Below are 14,864 nucleotides of genomic sequence, written 5' to 3'. Positions count from 1 at the left end.
AAGCTTGAGGCACGAAAGTAAGCCCAGCAAAGCGATGCCGAGTACGTAGAAGAGGGCCCACCACCTCAAGGAGCAAGCTGCTTCGCAAGGCGCGCTGATTGATGGGCTCAATCTGGTGCAGCCCGGCTCTGTGTGTGTGCGTGTGTGGTCCCAGCTGAGCTGAGCCCTTCGTAGAGACGAACAGCGAAGGAAAGAAGCCGGTCGGGTCTAGCGAGGAAAAGCTGAAGGGTCAAGTGGGTTCCTGATTCCATATTGCTCTCTCTGTTGCCACTCTGTTTCATTTATACGGCGCAGACACTTCTTCGCTTTCTGTCTCTCGCCTTTTGTTGTCTACCTCGTGACTCGACAACTGATGTTTTCTTCTGCGAATTCCTTTAGCCAAATTCTTTGTTTACGTAGAACGAGAAACGAAAGAAAATCTTGACCGTTTTTTTTTTAGTTCACGTTCCTTGTATACGCTTGGTCTTCAAAACAACCAAGCCTGCATTACGGAAGTTCGTGTTTTGTCTTTTCGCCTTTACATTCTGTCAGCGCCCCTGACATAATACACACTGCCCGCAACGTGATTTTTCCGTAATAAGGGTTCTTTTTCAATCACAGACGTGCAGCTTGTGAACACCTCAATTTCTGAACAATTCCCTCTCTGAACTGTTTCGCTTATGATAGGTGTCTCTCATTTCACATATCTCCTTCTTCAGTGAGACTAACCAGCCAATGGTAGATGACACACCGTTTTCTATTTCTTCATCAATGAGTTCGATTCACGTTGAAGAAAAGCTAATCCAAGCCATTCCGCGCTAATCCCAGCCAAGGCTACCAAGACACTATTCACTTTACTATCCCTAAGAAAAAACACCGGGCTCTTCAAAATGAATCCAGAGGAGAATGAGACCAGCCGCGACGGCTCAGTGGGTTCACCATTCAGGTGCTGATCCCAAAGTCGTGGGTTCGATCTCAGAAGCACGGCAGCTGAATTTCGATGGAGGCGAAACGAAAGAACACCCAATGTCAGCGCACGTTTAAGAGCCCCAGCCCAAGCATAACAAGAAATTGACCTAATATTGGAAATGTATTGGCAAAGCCTGGCCCTCCAAAGCAACAAAGCGAAAGCAATAATTTCCAATAATGGGCCAATTACCTGTGCCGCTTGGAAGGTACTCTAAATTAACCCGGAGCCTTCCAGTACAGCATTCCTCGTAGCATGATTCGCTCCGGCACGTTAAAACCCCACAATCGACAAGAAATAGAAATGGAAAAATAAAGCCCTTTTGTTCCATTCTTTCGTCGCTAAGGGGCGCCGTTTGTCGCCGCTTCCGAGCTGACTGCGACTCATTACTCTTGTATTTCGTGCCATTTTTCTTTCCTCCAGCGGCGCTCACGGGCGGTGTCGCAGCACGACCAAGAAAAGGCAGCGGGAACAGCACACCCAGAGGTGGGGCGTATGTCGGCTGTAGGTTTTTGATGACGAGTCGCTCGCCAACGGCAAGCTGTCCGCGCGGCAGCTCTCGAACGAGTGCCGGGAAGACAAATGGATGCAGGCGTGTGTCGTGCTTCCCGCTTTTCCCTTTGTACAACCATTATGTCTACGGGACCGTTGTTGCGGAATGTATGCAGCGTGACTGCCCGGGAGACAAAGCTAAGGACAAGGGTGAAAGGAGGGATCTTTTCATTGGTCTTTTCCTTTATTTTTCGCCTGCTTTTAGCTACGGTAACTCCCCACTAGCGTTAACGACGTCCCAGCGGGAATGGAGTGGGCTTGGTCCGGGCATATATGCAAATAACGGACTGCCACCGGCGGTTCGCGTACCAACAAACATCGCATTGTTCTTTTGCACGTGTAGGATCTCCCACAAAAGTACGTACTTCTAACAGCGAGTGTCCGTTGAAGAGTAGCGTTAAGTAGCGGTTAGCTCGGTTTGACAGTCTGCAGTGTAGCCACTAGCGCTATGGTAAAACTATTGTCACGAAGACACCACGCAGGTAAGCGATTTTCGGAAAAGTAAAATAGGTTCGAGAAAATAATCCGCTCGCCAGGAGCCATTTCCCATCTTTTTTTTTTCTTTTACTCGTTCACAAAGCACAACAGCCACCACATTGAAGGTGCAATGACGGTAGTTCTGTTAACGAAATTCGAAAGAGCCAGGAGGCAATACAGATCAGTATTACAGATATTGAGAAGAGGCTGTATGCCGGCGAAACTAAATGTATGTCGCTGAGCAAGAATTACGGAACCTACCCAAGCAGGCAGCTCGTTTACAAAGAAGCCTATTATAGATAAATAGATTACACCAAGCTGTCTTGATCGATCTCGTCTCAAAATACCTTAAATCTCATAACGTATAAATGCGAGTGTACCACACGAATCGGTGCCTTCATGCCAAGCCCATCTGCCCGGGCTTCCAGCGTTGCGAAAAAGCTGCGTTTCAGGAAGATCAACAGATGCACCATTTGTTTGTCCACACGTCAAAATAACAAATTGTTTGATTGCCAAAACCGGGTCACCAAAGAGACTCAAAAACGAAATAATAGCAACCAAATAGTCAAAACGACAACAATGCTGTACGAATGACGGTCAGGCAGCGCCTGCTTCCTGTGGCAGTGTCGCGCAAAAGACCCCTGATCCAATTTTTCACCTCCACACGATCGCAAATAAATGGTCTTCGCGTGTAGTAGTACACCTCATTTCGTTCACTGCAACGTACGCGACAAATTACACGCTCCAATAGAGCGCTCCGCACGCCACCACACGACAGTGCGAACAGACACAAAGCGAGCAGGAACCGGCGAAGTGGCAGCGCCGATCCGCCGCTGTCGTCTGGTTCCCAAACCGTGAGGGGCGCCAAAGGAGTCACGGCGGCTCTACGCGCAGATTTATTGCGCCTCCCAAGCGAGAGCGACCGTGGTGTCTGTCCTGTCCTTCGGTTCGTCCTCGCGGCATCAACAGCCGCGGTGGTGCGTACAGCCTTCGTGTTCCGGAAACGACACGAACATCCCGACTGGCTCCGCGCCGCTCACTGTCGACGAGACGCCGTCGACGCCACTGTTAGCGAGAGCGCGCAGAAACCTGCCGCCTTCCGCTGCGCTGTCGCCGCCGCCTTCCCACAAGGATCCCTCGGCTGACAAACGGTGCCAGCAGCGGAGACGGCGAAGCGGCCGAGGAAGACCCGGGCCTCTGTTTCGCTCCCTCTAAATCAATGAACTTCTCCGCTTCGTCGCCAAGAAGAATGGTGCCCAGACCTGCTCTCGAAGAGGGCGGACACGCTTTTGTTTCCGTAGCGGGGAAAGAGGAGGGGCTTTCGGATTAGTGGCCCATTAGCGGCTCCGTGTCTGCGTCTGCACCAAGCATGGATTTGACGATCGACCTGGCGGCGCGTCGTGGCGTCGGGAGCTCGCTCGCCGCTTTCAGATGGGAATCGACGGAGAAGCGAGTCGTCCCTTAGGTTCATAAGAGTAATAACAACAGACGAGGCTTCAGGCGGGGGCCGGGTTTCTTCGATGAACGATGGCTCAGAATTGGTCTAGGGGGCAGGGTCGACGTGTCTCATCCGAGGAAGCTTGGCGGTTAGCGGAGGACGAGACTTGAAAGCGGAAGGCATATCTCCCCGTTACTCTGGTTCCCAGGGCGTGCTGAACGCGCCGTCGTACCGAGCTTCGAAATAACCCGCGCTCTCTAGAGGCTGATCATCAATGTGTCATGGCTGCTACGTTGTACAGGAGGTATAAATGGCGCAGAATTCGAGCGGATCTTCGATCACCAAGAACCATCTGTAGGGACTGTTCGCGTTCATAAGACCGTGACAATGTAAATGATCAGTTGTACTGAACGAATACCGTTATTGGCTCATCGATTCATGACCGCCACACAGTATGTGCCCAGATATACGCCTGTACTCTCGACCATAACACTGAATATTCGTAGTTATCCTTTCTGCGTAGCTATATATGACGTTACCGGATCTAGAATTGGATACAGGATATATGGGCTCATTATTCTTTCATTATTCTCATTACTCTGCGCTTAGACGTTTTGATGACTTTCGTCTACACCTCGTCAGAAAAAGAGCCGCTCTTGCTAATACGCAAGTGTCAAGAGTGAATAATCGCTCTGCCTGTTAGAGTAGCACTTATCAGACAAGTACTAGTAAGTGTGACTTGTTAGTGGTTAGTGACTCAAAGTCAATGCTGGTTTCTTACGGTATTCTGTGCGGTGCCTCGAAGACCCAGTCACCGTGCGTGCCACCAACTGAAAGAAAAAAGAACAAAAGAAAAACCAAGGAAAGAAAAATGCAACAGGAAACTTAGAAAATAGTAACCAAACGGAAAATAATTGAAAAGTAAGAGTGGAATAGACAGGACGAACTGAAGCTTGCCGTTAAAACAAGAGGCAAACTTCTTGCAAATCGTAGTTGCACTTTTTAAAAATTCCTTGTGTTTTTAACGAAATTAGGAAAACTAAAATCAGAAAGAAATTTAAATGAACACAACAACGGTAAAGAAAAATTAAAGAAATGCGAAAGCAGGCAAACATTAAAATGTGTAAAAAATACACACAGAAACATTTATTCTGAGAAAACAAGAAAAAGAAAAAAGCAAGCCGCAGAGTGTTAATCAAATCTGAAAGAGTCGAACCTGTCGTCCCGTGGGTCCCGGCACCGGATGAAGTTGTTTTGCTTCCCACAGCATCTTCCACCTCTCCCTAAATCTCGCGACCACATTACACACGCGCGCGCGGTGGAATGCAAAACACCCGGATGATTGTGACCGAGCCTCCCACGTACTTACATGCCTTCGCCGCCCCCCTCCCCACTTCCTTCTCCTCTTATCCCACCCCTCCCTAACTTCCCCACGCCACCGAAACGACGCCGCGGAATTGCGTGGCAGCAATTGAAATGTACGAAGAAAACAAGCCGGGGTTGTCATTGACAAACTGACTGCTTCTTCCTGCCGCCGCTGCAGGGCGGCAAGCGCTCCCGCCACCCCGAGGCCTTTAATCTGCGCTGCTTAAGCCCCGAGCGCCACCGCGAGCGGTTAAAAGAAAATGAAGGAAAAAATTACTTTTGCCGAGTTTCTTGCGAGATTGAAACGGCGCCGTAGAAGGCTTGATTCAACAAGTCCGTCTGCCACTCTCTTGCTCTGCCGTTTTTTCTTTTCAGTTGTTTGGCAGCAGAGATTGATTTAGAGCATGTGGCGCTTGCAAGCGAAATGACGGAGACATGTCTCACACCTACCTCTAATACTTTGAGGGTTTCTACTCATTTCTTGTTGTTTCTTTGCAAGGTTTCTTTTTGGTCACGTTTTCTTAAACAAAACTTACACGAAAGGCGTTTTTCCTGATTTTAATGCTCAAAACCTGGCAGAACAGCCTAAACTAGTTGATACTGGAGCGAATAATGAGCTGTTTTTTTATTAGCATATGAATCACCGCAACAGTAAAAAGGGAATTGCATGGCGCATTGTGAAATCTTCGCGAGTACAACGCTGTCACACTCTATGATAGCAGACGTAGGTATGCCTTTCCTTTGTAGTATTGATGTCAACACCCTCCGACAATCTTAGTTTCATGAGGTTCGATTGATGTGCAAACGAAAATTAATGCCTTCCGTTTCCTTACCATAACTCTCATCAAATGCTCCTGTCGAGGGCGTCCTGCCTTATTTGGCATCTCCTTAAAAATTTGTGTTTCCATGCACTCATTTTTCTTTAGTCAAATTGGCTTTTTATCTCAATTTCCCGCATTTGGCAGATTAAAGCCTCGGTGTTCTTTTCAATTTCATTTGCTTCCGGACGCGACAACTCCGTGAAGTGCAGGCTCCCTCCATGTTTATTTGTGATATTTCATTGGTTCTCCGAGAGCGCTAAACGCTCCATGAAGTACATTGTAAAATTTGGGTTCCGTGGCGTTTTTGCCAAGCCGCCATTACGCCAAGTAAAAAATTTAATCATCATAACCGGATTCCTTAAAACACTGCTAGCATTCTTTAGCCCTTCCTTTAGTACTAGAACAGACAGGATATAGCAAGAGTCCCCACGGTCAGGAGACCAGAAGGCATGCGGCTAAGTAAGTGGCGTCCAGTCAAAAGACAGAAACGACTACAAGAACAAAAACACGGCGATTGGAAGCTTAGAGGTATGCCTTTACGTCCGAAGATTTAGGAGGTCCAGACTTGGCAAAGCAGAACACCTCGCGTTCCAGCAAGCAGGATGAAAAAACACAAACAAAAAAGAACCGGCGATCTCAAGACACACAAGGGACAAAAAAGGAACACTGTACGACGAAGAAAGGGGAACACAAAAAAAGAAGAGGTTGCGCTGGGCTTGTTTGCCCTCCGTATTTGCTCAGGTTTCCACCTCCGATTCCCCCTTCGTGCCTGGTTCCCCTGAACTCGGCTAGTTTTCCTTTCTCGTACAGAAGAGTACGTATACGGGTCCGTGCCTTTTGTTTCTCGACGTGGGGAAAAAGGGTGAGGGGAGAAGTTGCGGCACTGGGGCCATGCCATCGCTGTTTGCCTTATCAAAAAGGGTTTGATCCGGACAGGGATCGAGGTGCCGCGTCTAATTGGATCAGAAGCCCGGGCTCGGAGCCCCCCTCCCTGAGTGGGGAAAGACATTCCGCTCAACTTCTTCCCCGACGATCCCTCTCATTCGCCTCGCCACAGCTGCGCGCCGCAGACCGACCAGAGTATAACCGAGTGGCCGGCTCCGGGAAAGCGGAAACCACGAGACAGTTTGTGTCCCGTACTTCCATACACGCGTGTGTTTATATGTATACGTAGGAATGAGGTGTAGAGACGGGAGCCGTGTGGGGGAGGTTTTCGTTTGCCCCGCATCCCTTTTCTAGTTTTACGAAACATGCCACCAGACCCCAGCTTCTGTCCTTTCTCTTTTCGTGGATATGTATGCATGAACCAAATACAGGAAGCGAAAAAGCGGGGAGACAGTCGCAGCTTAAACTTGCTTCGCTTCAGTACCTCGCCGTTAGCAGTTGTGTGCAGAAGCTCAGAACGCTCGAACAAAGCGCGCCGTGTTCGCGTGAGACATGAATTGGCTGCGTCGAAACATAACGCAACAGGTCGAAGGAATAAAGACGACTATGTTGTTACTGAATTCGGCACATTTAATTCAGAACTGCAAATCTAGTGTAATGATTACGATGCTTAGGCTAAGATCGCCTGCACGCGATGACTATTCTCGAAATTAATTGCTGTCATCAAGATAGCGCTGCAGAGGTAATATATCGCCTTAAATCTCTTCGAGTTTCTGAAAATGGTGATCCTTTTATGTTGCCCTACTTAGTTTCCTCAGTTACAGTAGTGAGGCGTGTTCAGTTGGTCTTACGGCTCAAAACTTTCTATAAACGCACTAGGCTACAGCTAGCGCACGACGCGAGCAGTGAACTAAGATGGGAAAGAGAAGCGTACGCAGTCTTCAGCTATCCTTCCGTATTAGTGTCGCTGTATGGCTTTGTGCCGACACTCACAACCACTGCATACACGAGCCTGGCCTATACTTAGACGATTTTGCGCGTTTTAGAGCAGCGTTTAGCGACCACCTCCGGTTGCCGCTTGATATTTATTTATTATAAGACTATCCTAACTCGACATGACTTCAACATACAAGTAGCGAGTCTGCATTGTTTCCAGCAACTAAAGACAGCAGCGCCACAGACGAGGACGAAGGAAAGGACAACTAGTGCGCTGAATCATCTCACTGACCTTATGACAGCCGGAGTGCCGAAACCTTGGCTAGTTAGTGGCGCACAGCAGCTAAATTTCAAAAAACACTGCGCTTGGAGGAGTGTAGGGGATGGAAAGGGCAAGCTAACGCAACGACAAAACATAATGCTTGCTTTAAAGCATGCGTCCCGTCACACCTCTTTCGTGTACCGCCGTCTGCCTTCATCGTTCAGGTCCTACAAAAGATCAACCACCTTAAATCTAAAATGAATGCTCAATGCTCAATACTTCAGAAGCACACTTCAGCGTGCATGTCACATTGGGAACGCTCATTTCAGGCTTCACATCGATGCACACAACTGTCCGGCATTGCGGGAATAAAACCCACCGCGACGTCAGCTGAGCGCACGGAGGGAGTGAGGCAGCGCGGACGGGAAGACATCGGCTACCCTCACTGCCACTAGGGGCTGGCTGTACGTTGCTGCGTATGCGTGTGTGTTCTTCACATTAGAAATGGATATTCCGAGCCACAAAAGCAAGGCATCAAGAAAAAAGAACAACAGGGTGCAAGCGCGTTTATTTTTCATTTAGTTCTCTCTATTGTTACTTATTTTATTCTTTCCCTGTGTGTTCACAAGCCTCTCAGTTTGAAGAGAGCCGAACCGTCGGCCGCCACTCTCGGAGGGGCTGCGGGACCGCGCTGTCCGCACGATCTCGGCACAGCGCGAGCGGAATGAAGAAGCAGTGACCCGACATCTCTCGCACAAGTGGCAGCTACAGCTTTCTTTCTTTCCTTGACCTTGTTTTCTATTTTATTTTGTTTTACTTCACTGCGGTAGATGCCTAGCTTGCTTTCCGTTCAGCCTACCGGACACTCGTCTCAGCCAGCAAAACTCATGCCTACTTCCTTCTTTCCTTTTGATGGCGTTTTATACGGTCGGGTTCAATGCAGAATAGGCAGAGCGAGGAAAAAGAGCAAAGCAAAGGCTGAAAACTTGAGGCGAAGAAAGGTGGTATGCTGCAAATTTGAGAGTTTGGGAAGAAAGAGAAATTGCGGATAGTTGAAAAAATGCCCCCCCAAAGAAAATATTAAGAAGTTATGGCTAAAGACAACGTCGACCCAAGCAGACAGCGCCACACGATTCAGATCTCGAAACGACGCCTGGAGCGAGAAGGTTCTGGACGGCGGGCGACGGAGAAAAATGTGGCGAATAAGCGTAGATTGCAAAGGAAACCTGTTCCTTTTATACGTTGTTTCTGATGCGCAAAAACCTAGAGTGTACCATATTTATACACACTTCTTTTCAACTCTCCCTTTCTCAACAAATAAAGGCAAATCAATTCGTTTTATTTCTGCGTTTATTGAGCGATATCAACTACTGTGCTTTTTTCACTGTCCGCTGTCAAAGCGCGCTGACCGCACGTTTTTTTGGACAATCTGAAACAGGAGCACTTTTTGTTTTTCTTTTTTAAGGCGTGAATGAAGACCGCTTTACGCTTCAACTCGCGGTGCGTTGTCCATCAGTATACAAAAAGAAAGAGTTCAAAAAATTCGTAAAACATATCCCCTGGCCTTTCCAAAAGCGCTAGTTGTAGCTTTGTTCCCCAAAGTTCTCTAGACGTGGCCTGGATGTCTCAGCCACTTGCACTAAAATAACCCCCCTCTATAATCGACCAAAATTCGCCTCACCAAACAACTTCTCGTCTTGCTTACTCCATTCTCATTTTTCTCCCAGCCAGAACGTTTAGAACTATTTAGAACCATTACTTTTTTGTTGTTGTGCTTTGTAGAGCCCTTATCAAGTGCGCTTAAAAACGTTGTACACACCGTGGACCCATTAGAGTCCAAAACTGACCGACATGCTCTGTTGCGCAGTGTTCCGCAAACCAGCGCAGCCCTGGCTTGCCGGCGCAGTGTTTGGACTTCCTTTTGTCGGCGCCACCGAACCGAGTAGCCAAGGAAGACACTGCTTTCAGCCGCTTTCTTCTTACTCTGCGACTCACCCGTCCGTTCGATTGGTCTGGCCCGCCTTGACAGCCCCGGCGCTACCGTCCTGATCCAAGCTGGCGCGCTTTTGTACTCCGCTAGAAGCGATCTCGATAGAAGTAGAGGTACTAGTAAACAGCAGCAACAACCACATTCATACTCGCCGACAAGCAACCAATCATACACACATGCGCGGATACCCGGATGTCTCCATCTCGGGGAGGAGAATGCAGGACAGTGCGTTCCTTCTACTGCAGAATAGGTGAGACAAACGGGCCGTTTCGGGAGCGAAGCACCGTTCAGATCGGGAAAGAAGGCTGCGGCGGTGGATCGGCGATGCGCGAGGCACAATGGGGACCATCCGGCGCCAGGAGACCGGACTCAGCGTGGCGATCACTTAAGGGGCCTGCCCTCACCCCTAGGAGGAACTGGCCGTGCGTGCCCTGAGTGAGAGAAGGGTGTCGCCGGCGCTACCATTACGGACAAACGGCGCGCGTCTTAGTCGGCAGCGTCGTCGGAAACCACGGCTTTTGTCGCACGGCGTCTCGGGCAGTTTGTGGCTCAAAGGAGACTCCTTCGCTCACCGGTCGTATGAGGACGCGTGGAGCTGGGTCGGAGAATGAGACTGCAGCCGGACTCAGCCTGTCTTTCGCAAGGTCTATAGACCTGCGTCTATATTTGTGAACGGTTTGTTGCTACATTAGCCTATATAAAACGGCGTGAACTGGCCAGGACCATTTGAATAGATAGATTTGCCAAGTACCGAAGATGACGATAGAAGGCAAGATACTCTATCAGTGTACGCTCTTGAATCAAGGACTTAGAGCAATCTGCGATATGAGAAGATACGTTAGACCTTCACAATGAGTTCAGAATGTATTTTGGTGAGGCAGTAGCAACGGTAAACTCTTCCTTAGGAGTCGTTGTTCTGCAGTGTCTTGTCTTTTAACGTGGCAGCCGTTCTACGACTCGTTCGGCATGATGTCGTGCTCGGCTTGCGGCCAATTAACATTTCGAGCGCTGCGGACCCCTCAGCCCATCGCAGATCTTTCTTATGGTAAAGAGGTACAACAGGCTTGACCCACCACTGCATTCGTTCCTGTCATGGTGTCACTTTGCGAGCACACAAAGGGCACTGCCACCGAACCCCCCCCCCCCTCCGCACGGAATTCTGCCGTACATTTATATACAAACAAATGGAAAAGTGCGGTTGGAGTATTGCCGAAGATTTAATCCACAGAACTATGTTTATGAGCGTGTTAAACCACTGTGATCTTGAAGCCCACAGAAAAATGCACGTCTCAGAGATAACTGTGCACTAGAGGATGAACAGTACAAGAAAAATAGAAATAACCAGCTTTATCTTAAATCCTGAACATACCTAGGTTTAAACAGGAAAACACTACGCTCGGTCAACTGCCTCTGTACAACAAAGAGCAAATGCTCCTTATTTCAAATTTCCCGCTTCCCAAAAACCGCGAAACGAATGAAGTACAAGACATAAGGAGAGCAAAGTTTTCATCCGTACTAGTCACTGTCAAGCCCTTGGAATCCGGGCTTCGCTCTCCTAAGTGCGGGAACCAACCCTGGCCCTCCAGAGCCAAGCACTTTTTACCAGGGCGCAACTCATTAAGCACTAGACCTGCCAGCCTAATCTGCTCTCGCGTGACGATGAAGCAAAGTTTCTTGAACGGTCCATTTAGTGGCAGCTCAGGCCGGTGCGCAAGCGAAGCCAACAGGAAAGAAAAAAGAAAGATTAGCTCGAAAAAGGTCGCTGAGGGGCGCTTAAAGACAAATCAGAAGGCGAGGTTCACAGGGCACCCCTCTAATGGGCTACAACGGGGCTACGGTAGGCCGGTGCGTATGAATATTTCTGCTTGAGTCTGCGTCAGCCGTCCAGCCACCACAGCTTGTGGGGCGAAAAAATAGAGCGAATAAATCAGGAAAGAATTCATTTCACAAAAAAAAGGAAGGAAAATATAAAATATACGATCACGAAGCATTGGGCTTCTCCGCACCGTATCTTCAGCTCCCTTCTGCTTTATAGCGTACCTAAAAAGAAATTAGAAACACGAAAGGCTTCAAGCTTCGCACGGGAGGGTGTATCCTATGCTTGTAGCAAAGCTAGAAAAAGTGGGAAGGAAGACAAAGCAGGCGCAAATACCATTACACAAAATAAATGAATAACCATACCAGCCCCGCTGCGTGGCAGAAGGGGAAAGAAAAACATCATCGTGAAGGCAGAAGCGGGAAATGATGACACGGGAAATGAACAATTAGCAAGCAAAGATAACGCCTGGAAGAAGAAAAAAAATCCTGAAATGATACAAGAAGTATGTAGATCGAGAATGAGCTGTTACCCGACCCCTGAAGTATATCGCATATACTCCACTGAAGCAGAAACGTGTGATGCTGGATAAGGAAACGAGTAGAAAGGAAAATTAAACAAAGCATTAAAGGGTAGGTAGTATGCTATCAAGCGCCACCATTGCTTAAAGGAGTACGGTAAAAAAAAAAACACGAAAATCGCCAGCAAGAAGCACATTTACACAAAATAACGTTACTAGTTATCAAAAACAGCATACGAAGCAAATGGCAATAAACAAATCTGCCCGTAATTATGGTACATAACTATTACTTCTTCGAATGGGCTGAGAAACAGACAATGACTGAGAGGCGATCATACAGCGAAAAAAAAAAAGGTGAAGGAGGCAGTTAACGGCGATTTAGATGTGACTTCCCATCATCGGTCGCGAGCGCCAAACAAAAAAAAATCTGGCACCTAAGCTTCTCGGCACCGTGCCACACTTTGGGGCGGAGTTAATAATAAAAAGTGCCTGCCGGAGTGCTTTATTAACTGCAAACGTTTTCCTGAACGACACTACGCCACAGTGCACGAAAGTCCGACGGCGAAGCCGCAGAACGCAAGAGAAACTCTCGCGGTTTGTCGCCCGATGAGAAACAAAGCATCGTGGCGCGTTATGGGGAAGGGTCTCGGCACGTGCGAGCAAGAAGAGGAAGAGAGGAGCTTTGGGAAAGTGAAGACGAGACGATAGCGGCAAAAAGAGAGGGAGGAAGAAAGACATGGGGGCAAAGCGGTAGCCTTTCGTCAAACTCTGCTTTTGGGGGACACCGCGGTCATTAGGTTGTATCAGCACACACACGAGCCACTGTGGCTGGAACGAGGAGACGGCTTCGGGTTTTTCAAGCGCCCCCGCCGCACGCCCTGTCTCAACAAATGATGTCATTAAAGGTGCGGCTGCCAGTGCGGTCGCCGCTACCGCGCACGAGGCGAGGCAGGGTGGAGACAGAGAGAGGCTGGTAGTGGTGGGAGAGGTAAAAAGACCCGGGGCGTCATTAAGGCGTCGCAAACCGCGCGGCAGCTTACCGCGCGCCTGAAAGCAGGCAAGGGGGGAAGAGAAGGTCGACCCTCGGACGCACACAATACACGCTTATCGGCCAAGAGCCAAGATTTCCGGTCGGCAGCGGCGGTGGTGCCATCCCACACTTTCTCCGTCGCTCCCTAAAACGGGACGTGGGCGGTGGGAACGAAGGGAAGGAGGGGAGCAGGGATCATAAAAAACAATAAAACTGCCCTTCTCGCTTTTCCCGTGCCTATTGTTTCGTCCCAGACCGGCAAGATCGTTCGTTCCGAGAAAGAAAAATTAAAAAATGAGGAATCAAAGAATATCATCTCGCGAAAGACGCCAACAACCAAAACGCAAGGAATAGGGAGCGAAGGTTAAAGGGAAAGTTAGTGGGGAAGAGAAGAAAAAGGCTAGGATTGTAGATTGAAAGGAGAGGCCCATCTTCTCGCCTCCTCGCCAAAACCTGAAGCCGATAAGCGGGTAATGAGAGAAAAGAACAACAAAAAAATAGAACAAAAGGCCAGAGGCGAATGGCGAAAGGCAAGCACGGGCAGCAGCAGAGCGTCCCGTCGGAGGCGCGGTTCAGACACGGCGTAACACCCGCGGGAGCTTAATTGGCGTTCAGAACCACAGATAAAACAAAGGACATCCCCGTCCCTGCTTGCTTCCCCTCCTGCACCCGCAAGAAGAATTAAAAAAAAACGGTTGCGGTTCGTCTTATTGCCGCCGCTGGGAGATTAGCGAGTCAAAGCCGAAACAGGGACATTCAGATCTGTGAGGTCCGATTGTTTAGTCTCCTGATCTCGTAAAACGGTAAATTGCGAGAATGGTGAGTCGGAGCGGAACCTCGTAACGCTGGACGAAGTAGAGCGCGGGCCCGAAAAAAATGTTATGAAAAACAAATTATCCTTTGATCTTCTCTAAAATCTCGCCCCAAAAAAAAGTTGGTCCGCAGCATGGACGACCCTGAATCAAATCTCTGGTAGTTGTGCATTTTGACGACCTCCTCTCTGCGACCGTTTCGACATTGGCGCCAAACAAAACGTTATAATGCGCATGTCCGTGGTAATTTATGCTGTTAAATTAATTTATTAAAAAGTAATGCATCACTCAAAACTCCCTCTCTCTTCTCCCGAATGCATATGCTCTCGTGTATGTCTTCACTATGCGATCACAAGTGTCAAAAACGATTTAGCAACTTACGGTGCACAAAACCTCCCATGCAAAACCGACACAAAGCAAAAAAAAAATCAGCGAGATATACGTTGACTGAGCCATTAGAGACATACCTGCCTTAAAACAGCATTGCTTCTGCAAAAAGCGAATCTGCAATCTTAAGGCTGAAGCTTTGCTTTTCGACAGCTCTCGGAAAATACACCGCAGTAGCCTTCCGTTAACGTATGTGCCAGACATAACATTACAGCTGATGCTATCGCACGTGAAGCATAAGGTATCATTCGGATCAGTGGCCGTAACAGGAGTAGCAGAATGCAAGAACACTTCAGATGTAACGTGATTAAAATTAAATAAGCCCAGGTACTACATGACAGAAATATACCAACAGCACCCGAATACTAGTTTCTTCTGCAAGCTTCAATTTGATTCACCTTTTTTTATTCATGCACTTAAGATGACAGCAATTCAAAAAATACATAGACAGCCATTCATGTCGATATGTTGCGCAGCGCTCTGCACTCTGCCGTCACAACCGAATTTCGCGCTGAACAACGAAAATCAATCTGTTCTCGTGGTTTTAAAAACATCCAAACGAAAAACGCCGCAGAAATACGCAAACCACGACGCCACGCCGTAATCTTTTCTACAAAGCATCCAGGC

General features: G+C 48.4%; 1 protein-coding gene across 3 annotated transcripts in view; it reads right to left on the bottom strand.

Moving 5' to 3' along the window:
- LOC144109932 (uncharacterized) overlaps positions 1-14,864 on the bottom strand; it is a 150,410-nt gene that overhangs the window by 33,080 nt on the left and 102,466 nt on the right. Inside the window, exon 3 of one of the 3 annotated variants that reach the window (XM_077642701.1) lies at positions 4,195-4,243. The exons of the other annotated variants lie outside the window; for them this stretch is intronic. Within the exon in view, the coding sequence (XP_077498827.1) occupies positions 4,195-4,243 (49 nt within the window). The remainder of the gene's footprint in view (positions 1-4,194; positions 4,244-14,864) is intronic. 3 annotated transcript variants of the gene reach the window in all.

The sequence above is a fragment of the Amblyomma americanum genome, chromosome 11 (assembly GCF_052857255.1).
Source record: "Amblyomma americanum isolate KBUSLIRL-KWMA chromosome 11, ASM5285725v1, whole genome shotgun sequence".
NCBI classification, from domain to species: domain Eukaryota; kingdom Metazoa; phylum Arthropoda; class Arachnida; order Ixodida; family Ixodidae; genus Amblyomma; species Amblyomma americanum.
This window is presented reverse-complemented; position numbering and strand designations above follow the sequence as displayed.